The following is a 13,393-nucleotide window of genomic DNA, read 5'->3' as shown; positions in this document are numbered from 1 at the left end:
GGGTAAATATACAAAACAAAATGAGAGAAAACGTTTGAAATAAGCTGAAAATGTAATTTTTATAGTTAAGGTATATATATTTTTTCAAATATTGTTTTAAAATGAACTCTTTAAACCCGTGTTTTTGTTTTAACCAGAATAATGTGATTGGCTGTTTCAGTAGCAGCCGGGGTGGGATTAAAACGAGAAGGTATTCTTGGCCTAAAGTAATTGGTCGCACGAGTTTTTGAAGTTCCTGATTGGCTGCGCAGGTTGTCATTGAAAGGCTCTGAGGAGCTTTAAATACAGAAGAGATGTGATTGGTCAGGCGGACGAATGTGGGCGGGCGGTTGAGTTACGGGAGAACCCTGTGGATTCAAGTCCAATCAACCACAGTGATACCGGAAGTAGCTTCGGGTTATTTAAAAAAATAAAAGGTTTTTTGAAAGACAGGATTGACTTTAGTTTGTAACTTTGCTTAGTTTCATTTTCCTTCATAACTCACGGACTAGAAATATACAATTGATATTTTTTCTTTTAATAAGAAAAACACTATAATATTCATTTTCATGCAAGAAGTTAGAAAAAAATATGCGTCATACTTAACCATTAGATCTCAAGCAGCACCAATCTTCAAAACAATCACACTACTCTAATTATTTCTAATATTGTAATTAAAACATTTTTTATTTTATTTTTGTTACATTTTTAAGAGATAGCCTAGGGATAAATTAATTTAAGTTTAAATTTACAATCATCTAAACATTGTGTAATATTTGCATGCTGGAATGACCACACTACATAAAAAACATTCAGAGTTAATAGTTTGTACAATGTTTAAAAAAATATACTGGATTAGAGGAGACACCCTTCACAATTGTAACAGCAACAATTGTGCAGCAGTAGTTTCAGATACATAAATATAATCTTTGAAAATGTTCCAATGAAATGTATGTGTGCAAAGAATTTCTTGATGCATGCTCAATTATCCAGGTAAGTAAATCCCCAAAACGTTCTCAGGAGAGAACGTTTCTCCCACTGAAAACACCGCGGCCTGATGAACAGAAACAACTTTTGGGAAACAGAATTTAACTAAAGTTTTTCCAAAACCCCGAAAGCCATTTGACGTTGTTAGTTTTATATTTAAGTGTAAGAAAATTGCTAAGATAATCATGCAATCTTTAAATCTAAGCTGAAGACTTAACCTTTTTTGTTGTTGTGGTGGCGGCTGGATAAGTTGATTATACAATGTAAAGGCTTTGATGCTATAATAATAGGTTTGTTTGTTGTTTTTTTTAAAGAAACTCTAAATAAGCTTTAGATAATAATTATACAAATGTCTAAACTTGACTATTATTATTATTAATTTATTATTATTATTGTTACAACATGGTACTAGTAGTAGTATTTTTTTTTTTACATCACAACTAACAAAAGCAAATATTTTTGTATGCAATTAATATCTTTGCATGTATTATCATTATTATCATTATTATTAAAACAATATTGTTGCTGTCGTTGTTGTTAAATTACTGACATTTTGTCTTTGCCAACAACCAGAAAAAAAGCTCTGCAATCACTATTAGGGTTTTTATTTTGAAATTAGAGACCGGAAGCTCCGCTTAGTTAACCTGACTATTTTCAAACTAGTGGCAAAAGTTAATGACGGAGCTTTTACATGTTCTGTTTTTAATATGTTGTGATGTTTGATGCTCTTTATCAGTCGTACTAAAGGCTGAGATTAAGACTTGAGTTTGCTTTGTGTTTTGTGTTTTGTTTTTTTTCCTCCGTCTCGCTGTCTGTGACTCCTCCCACACATTCCTGTGTCTGAGAGGAGGAGGTAAGAAAAGGAAGGGGAGCCTGGTGGAAACACTCTGTGGACCCTGATCCAGAGAGGAGAGATGATAAACAACAACAACAACAACAGCTCTCAGCTTGAATGCGTCTGCTTCAGCCCTCTCCCACATTTATCTCTCTGTATCTGAACCGACTGGACGTGTTTCGACTGTGTTTTTATTTCTTTGCCTTCACTCCAAAAAGTTGTGGAGAACTTTCCGGTGGAGTTTGAGGTTTCCAGCCTGACTGTCTGCACTGCAACAGAGCCCCGCTGTGTTTCTGCTGCTGGAGGAGGAGGGGAAAAAACAACAAGGCCACAGAGAGTCTGTGTGGAGGAAATCATGGAGATCCTGGACAGCAGTGAGCCGTTTCTTCACTGGGACAGGAACCTCAGCGAGCTGTCCGAGGCCGGAGAAATCGATTGTGTGCTCAGCACCACAGTAAGTGATCGATTAGCTGGGGTGTAAATGATCGATCAGGGGTCTGGTTATAGGCTCTGCAGCTGCTCAGCGGGGGATGATCACCCTTATCTCACTTAGATGAGGTATTAGTAGAGAGGAGGGGGGAGGATGTGTGTGTGTGTGTGTGTGTGTGTGTTACCCTGCTCTCCATTCAGATGTTGAGCCTTGGGGTCCAGGATGCTCCTCTGACTCATTTTTACATTTTTCAAACAAATCAGTCTGCAAGGTTTTACTCAGATGACTCACTAAGACACACATTTAAAGCACTCTACACAAGTATATTTACACTGCTGTGTACTTCTACTCTTTCATACTTCAGAGATGAATAATGTGGACCTCATTACAGGTATCTGGCGGTTTTATTTATAAGCTGCTTTCCTGAAAATCATTATTTATCAAATCAAAGCAATTGCTTTTAAAAATATATATATATTTCCAGGTCCTCATTTATGTAGTATTTCTTTCTTTAGTATAGATGCACACGCAGATATTTTTAGTACTTTTCTCATTCAGACAACCACACTCGTACACCAGTGGCTTTGGAGCTACCAGTGCTATTCTCAAGAATCCTTCAGCATCTGGAGACTCCGAGCATCGAGCCACCATCCCTGCAACAAGTAGATTTAAATGAGTAATAACTTTAGTTTTAGTGCTTTACTAATGCTGGATTCTTTGGAGCTGGCTCTCTACCTAACAGTATCCTTTAAATATTTATAAAGTGTGTTAAAGTGAGCTGCTGCTTCATGTCCCGTAGATGATAAAACCTGGAGTCGGACCATGAACTCGTTATAGCTGCTGTTATTATATTGGTCAGGTATCTTATTTATAAAAGACATCCATGCAAAGTGGGGATATTTAAAGAATTTATTCACGCGCAGTCAACATTATATCGGCTTCAGTTCTACCACGTTATTTGCTTAAACACAAGCTTCTGCTTTTATGTGCCCACAGAAGGTGTTAGTCACAAACAATGGCGTTGCAGTGCAGAGAAAAGAGCAGCAGACTAAAGTAGAAAAAAGAGAGAAACATGAGTGCTGCGTCTGGCCTCAGTAAGATGAGGCCTGCAGTTATGTAACTTGAAGGGTGTCTCCCAGCTGTGTGACTTCTCGGGGAACACTGTGGGCCAAGAGGCGAGCAAGTGAGATGGAGAAAGCGAGACTGAGAGGTGTTTGTGTGTCAAATCTGCATATTTGTGTGTGTGGAGAAGGAAGGGGGAGCGTCGGCATTTGCAGGGAGAAATCCAGCTCACTTACGGGAATCAGACACCACAGGCGCCTAATGAGCCTGACTTTTGTTTCCATCCTTTCTAAGGACATTGCATTGACTTAATATTAACTTCTCTGAGCCCTTTCCCCCCCAGCTTTAAGCCACATTACAAATCTGTAATTTAATCATTTGCATCATGCTGCCTTGCCCGCCCCCTCCCCCCCAAAAGTGAAAGAAGTGGTGTTCCTGCTCTATGTTGTGGCTGTGTGATGAGATTTGAGTGAGTAAAGCAGGCTCACACAAACACAGACAGCCTCCCGCAGACAGGTAAAGACTTGTGTTAAAGCTTCAGAGAGTATTCATGCTGTGAATGAAGGGCCTTTAAACACGACCCGAGGCTACAGTTCCTCTCATGTACCTGCAGACCCGAGAGCTGTAGCTGTGATCTTTGAAAAATGAAAATACAGAAAAATGCAGTAAATTATGCAGCCGTTTGCATTTCTGTGAGCCTTCCGATCAAAAACATTTACCAAAAGAAGCAGTTGGTCAGGGGGAGGCCAAAAATGGAGCAAAAGTTGAGTGAAAGTCAGCGTTGGTAACAACCCACCACTGGATGTGTAAAAACAGCCATTGTTTTGCTGAATCATTCACCACCACGACTTCACGATGCGCTTGCAGCTTTTTCCCGCCGTTAGCGGCTTTGAGTATGAGCTAAATCTTTAGAGAAAGATGCATATCATTACCAACTTAATGGAAATATTGGTTCCATTCCATTTGCATGTAAGCATTTCTGATGTATTTCTATTTTGCATACGTTATATCTACTGATTTATATACTGCAGATCACTGGAAAATGCAGGCAATTTGTTCCAGAGGCAAGACCTGCCACTTGACAGCCATCTTGGCAACATGTCTGGGCAGTTATTTCTGCAGCCGCATGGAAATTTATTCAAACTTCATGTACATAATCAGTTAGATCTGATTATAAAGTGCTTTAAAAGTTTGTTAATAAGGTTCATACTTCTTCTACACAGCTCATTTCAGAGTGCCTTCGACAGGTGGTGTAAAATAAGTATTTTGCTAACATGACATCACCTAGCTAGCTGTTAAAGAAATCTTTTTCTTTTTCCAACCTACGGCATTGCCCCCTGCTGGCCATAGGTCACATTGCGCTTACCTAAACTATATATACTATATATAGAAGTACTGGGACACCTCCACATTACACCTCCAGGAGCTGCTCAGCCATGGGGGCCGTGAAGCTCCCAGCCTTCAGCTTCTGTGCTGATGTTAACGTCAGAGGAGGTTTGGAGCCCTGCAGTTACTGAGTCAGCAGAGCGTTGGTGACGACCGCACTCTGTGACTTTACGTGGTCTGACGCTTCGTGCTGGAGTTGCTGGTATTCCTGAAACCTTTGTAATAAAAACACCTGGAGTTGATCGTGGAATATCGAGGAACCTCCCAAACTGACGTGTTGCATAATTTTGATGTCGTACCTGTTCCGATGGGACTGAACACACCTGAATTCACAGATTATAAGGTGTGGCTAATTCTACTTTGTTTTGCTACAACAACAAGTACATAAACCAGCCACTGCATGGTGATATACTCGTGCAGCCCCCTTTTTTTGCACCATCGCCTGCTGATTGGCGGAAACTTTGTAATCTCCCACTTTGTGGCTAAAGTTGGTTGAACTTCTCAGACTGAAGACAGCTGAGCAAAAGTCTGAAACTTTTTTGATGTTCATTCAGACGACAAATCAGCGAAATGTGCTCCCTCCAAATCTCCTTAAACCTGTTTCTAAAATCTAGAATAAAAATTAAAAGAACAAATTTTTTATATTTTGTGACTTTTAGCAGAATCAGCCTTACAAATCGGTTAATCTTTAACACTAAACACACTTTTCACTTTAGTTTCTTTGCGGTGAAACTTCACCAACATACACACACAGCCCAGGTTGTGTTAAGAGGCAAGGTGCTCCTGTTAGGTCACTGGACACTATATTTAGTAAGGCATGAATAGCATGTGTGTGTGTGGCAGTGGGGGATGCATGATTGCAGAAACCAACAAGCCTGCAGTGTTTGAATCTCCGGCAGCTTGAGAAGCAGACTGGAGTCTTTGTTCCTCCGTTCAGGTCGTGGGTCGGGTCTCTCTCGCACTTTCTCCCTCCTCCACCCCTGGGGAGGGAGGTTTTTTGCCATTCGCTAGAATTCCTCTCGACGGTGTAAAGCTTCTCCGTCGGTAGCACGTGTCGTTTCCTCCCATGTCATCCCGTCGCTGTTTGAAAGCTTTTATCGTGTTCAGGTTTCTCAGGTTTTTGAACGATAACACCTGCTTGGTTTAAAGGTGGAGGCGCTACTTTTGTTTTTCCTGTTTCTTTTTAGCCTTTTATTTCCACTCACCCGTGAAATTCCTTTAGTGACACTGTAGTAGAGTAACAATACATATTTTAGGCTTGTCTGTCTGTCTGTTTCAAGAAGTTGTTCAAGTCTTGTGCAGTTTTCTGAAAAAACCAGTGTAAATTATTTAGTTATTGAAACATTTTAAAATCTTGTGTATTCATATTTTTACTCTTTAAAAATTGAGTTTTTGAAGAGACGGGTGACTTTTGTACCTGTGGTACCATTTTTTCGTCATGACAATCCACTTGACGCCTTTTACTGCCAGGTGTGGAAAAGAGATCTAGTTTTGCTTCACCTTTCAAATAGTCCAATAATTGTCCTTTTTTAGCTCAATTCTTGGTCACTACCAAATGTTTCTGGTTAGTTGCTAAATTCTGTCTGAACTTGTGTCTTTGTCTGTCTCCGTGGTATTAAGGGAAATTGTGGGTTTTCATTTACGTATTTATTTGTTGTTGAAAGAGACTCAAAGCAACACATGAATAACAAAACCTTATGATAAAAGAAGTTGGAAGTGTTTGCGTGCTTGAGTTAGATCTAGCTAAAACATATAGTTTGGAGTCATTTCACAGAGTATTTCACAGAATATTCAGTAGATTTACACCTGAAAGAGACGTTAGTGACGCTAATCTGTCCTGCTCTAACCTCCTTAATGGTCATTTAATGACTCTTGAGTGTTGTGGGATCATTACTTGTGTTAGACTTGTTTTCTGTCTCACTTTTATCTTATCTCTGCTCCTTTTTCTTGTGAAATACCAGATGTTTTTGTATATGGAGACGTGAATGAATCACACACTGGGACTGCTGGGCCCAGGCCCAAGGGTCAGGGTGGCCTGGACTAGAGTGTGCGTCCCACGTGATGGTTTTCGTTTTTATTCAAAGGTCACTCCCAAAACAACCACGGTGGCCATTTTCACGCACGCACGCGGTCCTGCCTTGAAGTTGTCTAGACGCATGTCAGAATCAATCGGGTCAGACGTTAAATGCCCTTTGACCTGCCAGCTCTCTAATACAAAGATCCTGAAACATCTGATTAAGCTGATGTGTAAAAAGAGCAGGTAACAGTCTTGTGAGTTTAGGGACATTGTCCAGAGTTTGATGTGAAAGCAGCTACAAAATAATGCAAAGTATTTGTAGAGCATCAGCATGTTCACAGAGTCAGAAACTCATGGGAGGAAAGCAGAAAGAAATGCACACTGACCACAGTAGTCAGATGGAACAACCACCAAGAGATAGAAAACCACTGCAAACAAACGCAAAAAAAACCCAAGACAGCAAACAGAAACAGAAAAATGGATCCAAAGACTCACTTTGTGTGTGTTTGCCTGTGAGTGCTGCTTGTGTGCAGGAGTGATGGGGTCTGTTCTTTTATTTTCAGTTTTGTATTTTGTGTACGTGAGTATTTTTGCTTGATTCATGTTCACGAATAAGCATTTATCTTAGTGCCGCCACTGTCACACATCCATTTAAGCCAGTTTTCTTCTGATCGACTGCCGAGGTCATATTAGGGATATGCACTCTCACTGATATCATGCTAGAGTCAAGAGTGGACAAAAGAAGGCGTTTAGAGTGGTTTGAAGCCAAATCAACAGTACAAATATGACAGGAAATAAGGAAAAACACGTTAGACCCTCTTAAACAAAGAAGGGAAAACAAATCACTCTTCACACATACACCTGTAGCTAAGACCTGCAGCAAGTGGAGAAGAGACAGAAAGTGACGGTAAGATCATATTTTTGTCAGAGGCTTCAGGAAAAGGAGTCAGGAAGAAACCTCTGATTTAAATTCCATTTCAGAGTCTGGCAGGAAGCCGAGCACATGCTGAACTCGCTGCCCTTGCAGTGAGCACAAGAGACTGACATGCAGGGGGAAAGTGTGCGTTTGCTCCACATACGCGCTACAGCTTTCCTTACATAACACTCAACATACCTACAGATAATCTCTGGGCGCTATCCATGAGCGTAACTCCAGCTGTAACCCAGCACTTTTATGAACACATGTGATGGGCTGGTGGCGGCTCGGCACACTTTTGGGACAGAGGTGTTTTATTCCAGCAGAGGGGGAACAGCTTGACCCGTGTGCTCACACTGCAGAGCCTGTTCTCCGTCGGGGCAGGGCATCCTGCTCGCCGGTGGCCTCGCTCCGTCTCTCTCTGAATGGTCCGAGTGTGTGCTGTAACATGAGTGTCAGAGCGCGGAGAGAGATGCTCATTCAGGGCATAGGGACACACACAAATGCACAAACAAAAGTGCGCACACACACACACACATTCACAGCAGTATTTTATTCTTAGAATCACTGAAGCATAATTTTACAATACAAGGATTCAGATTTAAGCTCGAATTGTTCACGTTGCATGTCACAACCAGGCACGCCTCTTTAGATTTGTTCACCTGTAACTCAAGTCTGTGCTGAAGGAGCATACCTGAGTGTGAGAACAAAGCTCAAAGAAGCTGTTATTAGCGCAGGCGTGGTGCCGGATCTTCAGGTTGTTCGCAGAGGCGACTGTGACTTTCGCACAGGAACAAAATGATGACGCAAAGATCCTGTGACGCAGTCTGATTTATTTACAAACTGAAGCGTGTTTGACAATCCGGTTCCGGGTTATGAATGGAAGTCGTAAGTTTAGATAAATATGCAAACGAGTGCAATAAATTTAAACTGTAGATGCTTGACAGCGCAGAAAGTTTGTAATATCCTTTTGTTAATAGTTCATCTGCACAGGTTTTTAATAATCAATTAATTTCTTATTAAAGGAACCAGAGATGACCCTAGTTTTAAAAACCTGAACATATTCAGTTTACTGTCATTTAAGGAAAAGGAAAACAGCACATCGTCACATCAGAGAAGCTGAAACTGGAGCAACATTTTCACTGCTACTTAAAATGATTAAAACAATTCATCATTTCAGGTTCAGTTTTTACCGTCTGGTCCTGAATTCTGGTTACTGCCTAAACTTGTCTGCTATGCTGGTAATTTGGTAAACCCACACGCTTCCTTAGAGTCAGGTAAATCCCGACAATTAAATAAAATAGCAGATTGAAGGGGCCAAATTCTGTGTTTACTCTTAGTCTGAGTCTGACTTTGACTCTGAATACCTGAACTGGCCAATGACTTCGAGTACCACTGAGACACAGGTTGAGACAAGTAGGACTAATACTAGCAGGTAAACGGGGATGAAATGGATGTGTTTGAATTGGATTTCTGTAAATGTGTATTTGGAAGGCTGAATGTGGGTTTTATTGCTTCCCTCGACTTTGTTTTGAGTCTGTCGCACTTCCTGAATCTCCACAATAACATGATAAGTCAGATTTCACTCAGTGATTAGAAGAAACTGTCTGAATAAAGAACATTTTACTTTAGTGAGTTCATCTGAAAAATCAACTCTTTAGATTTTTCTGGCCCACGCTGCTGCTTATCCAGCTGTGTAGTTTTACTGTAAGTGTCCCAGTTTTGGAGATGGTTGCCTTCTCAATGGTCATGACCCTGTTAACGCCACATAGCCTCAGTTTCTTTTTGGATCTGTTCTCCTGCTACTGAAATACATCTAAGGCTCAGGACTGTCTGATAGGATGCAAATATTTATGGTATCCCTCTTCAGCTGACCTGCTGAAGAGGGATACTATAAAGACCTGCTTTGGGGGACAGTAGAGGGAGAGAAAAAGAGAAGCCACAGACCTGGATGTAAGCAGTTTCATTAAGGAAGTATTTTCTAAGCAACCAGGTCAAAATTCATGAAAAGGACCTTTTTTATTGGTTGTTTGAGCACCACAAGTCAAGCGGACCAATCGCACCAAAAGTATACAGACCAGGAGTGTCAAACCCACGTTAGTTCATGACTCAGCCTACAAACCTATCATATTTATACAACTGATGAAAAGCAGCCTGAGATCTCTGTAATAAAGTATGCGCAATTTCAGCAATGCAATTATAAAGAAATGCTTTTGTGGTAAGTCAGTTAAGCCAGTCAGTGCAGCTCTTCAGGTTTAAATCCAAATCTAAACTCAGTCTTAACTTACTAAGTAAACTGGCCTTGTTACTGTGGACCTGCTGTAAAAACAGGAGAGTCTCTCATAATCATGAGTTCGTGTATTTATTGGGATACAAAGAGAAAATAAACACTTATTTTCTGTTGTGTGGAGGACATTCAACATTTCTGGTCTGCGTTGCACTTTTTTTGCATTCAGTAGTAGTAGTCAGCAAGTGTTTGCAGACAAGTCGGCATCTTCCGTACCAGCTAAAGGTGACCACTAGGAGTGCAACGATACACAAAATTCACGGTTCGATATTTTTTCGATACAAAAAAATGTTCATGCTTTTTTAATTTGTCATTTATTAAAATTATAAATATATATTTTAACTCAAAAGTACAGTTTTTAAATGTAATGTTGCTGAAACAACAAAGTAATAAAAAAAATAAATCTATCTGATCGAGAAATCACTCATCTTTGGAAAAGAGAGTTTATTACAGAGAAATGGCTCTTTCCAAAATAAAAGCTATACTATACGCTTCTTCTGGGCTATATTCTCAGCAGCATATTAAACATATCAGGTCCCCATAAGGAGAATCATGTGCTAACGGCTGTCTAAATGACTCGGGTAAAGTTTGTAGCATGCGTGCTTGTTGTTTTTGTCTGCTTCCACTTGTCTTTGCACTAGGATGATGTAAATGTGCAGTCATATTCGTTGTGTTCCCACTAGTGCTGTCAGCATTAATCTGAAATGACGTTAACGCCACAACACGGCAAATCTCCGTTAACGAGCTACCGCGAATCGCCCTGTGCGTGAGGCTGGACGGCGTCAACACGTAAACGAGCTAACTGCGCTAACGCAGTAGTTCCCACCGATGTAATTGAGCATTGCGTGGCACATCCGACATACTGTTTTACTTTAGTCCATGACGCGCTTACCTTCAGGGTCATACTTGACACACATGAAGACCAAAATAGTTCCAAAGGCCAGATCTGAATGAGGGTGGGGGAGGTTCAATTTGTCATGTTGCAATGAGCTTAGCTTCTGTCTTGCTAGCTTGTGCTGCGCTCAGTGGATCTGCGCTCGACAGTGCAGCCTAGGCGGAGTAGTCGAACGCAGATTCACTGAGCGCTCAACACAGACAGCATCGTCAGAAGAAAAGTTGATAAAATAAATTTAAAAATTTGTATTGTTCGATACATATGCGTACCGAACCGAAAGCACTGTATCGAACGGTTCAATATCGATACGAGTATCGTTGCACCCCTAGTGACCACGGCAGCCTGCAAGAATTCTCACCTAGTCGCTACCCGACACCTCCAGCAGCCGGTCGAATACACAACTCTCCCCACGATTGGTGGTTGCCAGGAAGTTGCAGACTAGTCTAAAGGCCTTTGTGAGCAGGATGGTTAAAAAATCCAAAGTTTATTTGTTCCTTCTTTGCATTTTCCAAATCCATCCAGGGAGTAGGATTGAACCCTGGTGGGCCGATTCTTGTCCCTAGACCGTATGTTTGTCACCCCGAACTGACAGACAAGCATGGCTGCAGAGTGATTCAAAGTTTCCTGCTTTAAAACATTTAAATGCACATTTATTTCATGCCGAAGCTGGACTGCACTCACTGAAAAGTTTTTAAAGAATCCGACTGAACTTTTAGGTTTGAATGCTTCTACACTGAGAATAAACTCTCTGACTTTTCACTTTCCTGCATCTCGTTAATCATGTCATTGTTTTGGCCTTTAAAAGTGACAGTGGTCTGCAGATGGTGCACACACACACACACAGAGGATGAGCAACACTTTTTTTTTTCCTTTGTCAAATCTGATGCAACTTTTCTTTTGACTTTGAAAGTGGACTCAGACTTGAGCTTGCTGCAGGCGTGCAGCCATTTGAGAGCAAAGCGAAGGTAGTAATCAGCGTGGGGAGGGATCATTATGGAAAATCCACAGGAGCCTTCGTTCTTTGAGGCAAAGCTAAATTTATCCCTCTGTCTGTATTTCTGTCTCCTTCTACCTTTCTCTCTCTTTTTTCTCACTCCATCCTCTATCTCTCTGCCCCCTCTCCCCTCAGCTTTAGGCACCATAAAAGGTTTTAAATGGCAGTGTGTGGTTAGCAGGGTGTGGGTTCAATGTCCCTCTGAGTACTTTATACACCCAGCCCTTAAATGAGCCTTGAGGCGGTTTTACGTCGAAGCCGCTGTTGGTGAAATACAGATAACTGACCTCTGGTTCTTTACTCTTTAGAAGCATGTTTGGTTTTTTTAATTCTTTAAACGGAAGAGTTTCAGGCGAGTTTTCAGAGCTGCTCTACAGGATTTTGTCCATGTTAGAAACTTTAAATTCGCTGAATAAACAGAACTTCAGTGGCTTTAGCAGCTTGTAGTGAGACTTTGGGATTTTTGCATGAGCTCCACTATTTCATGTATTAAACATCAAAGCGTGTAAAGCCTGTAAACTGGGTATTAAACAGTGTGAGCACCAAGAAACGCTCAGCTTTGATGTTTTTGTTTTTTTAGTAGCTGGTAACCTGCCTTGTGACTCAACAAAAGTCCAATCCAGACCTGTTTAAGATGCTAATCTGTCCATCTGCTGTCGAGTTAGCATTTCACTCCTCTTTCTACCCATTATCCACCACCTTCCTCACCCCCCGTCACTCCTGCTAGACGAGTCAGCTCCTGTTGGAAATGCCAGAAACGTCTCTGCAGCTGTTCCTGACTCGTCTTTCTGTATGTAAAGTGACTTGATCAGTCTGATTTGTTTCCTAACCTTTCATTCTTTCACATATTAATGCATTTCCTCATAATTTTCCATGAATCCCCTCTAAATGGACTATTATGTTTAGCAGTATCGCTGTAATCTGTCTCAAGATGCAGATTCTTTTTCTGCAGAAGTTGTTGAACGCTTTGTTCAACACAAACTTCTGCAGAATTTCCACAGAAAAGCACTCTGCAACATGCCAAATCTGTCAGTCTTTGAGGTTTTCTTTTAGACATTATAAAGTATTACCAAACAAACAGTTGTCGGTTATACAACATGAGTCTGCAAAAGCAGAAAGATATTAAAACCTATCTGAGACTAATTCAAATGCATTTTAGCTTTTTCCACCTCTGAATTAAGTTTGTATTTTCTGTTGTAATCATTTCGAATCCCTAATTCTTTCAAATTGAATATATTCTACATTGCTGGATCTGATGTTTTATCCCATATTTCCCACATTTTTTGGCATTCCCACTCATTGACTCCCAGCCATAATGTAAACTACTGATGAGGACTGCTCCCCTACGACCTCCTGGTCACTTGGGAAAAATGGAGTATTCAATGACCAGTTACTGGGGAGCTGAAGCTGTTGAGGGTGCAGCACCAAAATCCTCATTGTGATCACTTTGGATACTAGCACGATGCTGTAGTTTACATTAAAGTCACCCACATAAACACTTGCTAACTGCTCGTCGAGCTGCACTGAAATTTGAAAACAGTTGTCACAAACTGGAAAGGGAGAGCTTTCACCTTCAAAGTAAAAGTTGTGGTACTTTACCAGCGT

The 13,393-nt window shown here is 40.8% G+C and overlaps 1 protein-coding gene across 1 annotated transcript in view; it reads left to right on the top strand.

Moving 5' to 3' along the window:
• Positions 1-1,625: 1,625 nt before the first annotated feature.
• Positions 1,626-13,393, top strand: part of creb3l2 (cAMP responsive element binding protein 3-like 2) — a 37,490-nt gene continuing 25,722 nt past the window's right edge. The window contains exon 1 of the mRNA XM_026146737.1: positions 1,626-2,255. Within this exon, the coding sequence (XP_026002522.1) occupies positions 2,157-2,255 (99 nt within the window). The 5' untranslated portion in view covers positions 1,626-2,156. The remainder of the gene's footprint in view (positions 2,256-13,393) is intronic.

The sequence above is a fragment of the Astatotilapia calliptera genome, chromosome 17, assembly GCF_900246225.1.
Source record: "Astatotilapia calliptera chromosome 17, fAstCal1.2, whole genome shotgun sequence".
Lineage (NCBI taxonomy): Eukaryota > Metazoa > Chordata > Actinopteri > Cichliformes > Cichlidae > Astatotilapia > Astatotilapia calliptera.
Note: the sequence above shows the minus strand (reverse complement) of the source record. Positions and strands in the feature narration are given on the sequence as shown.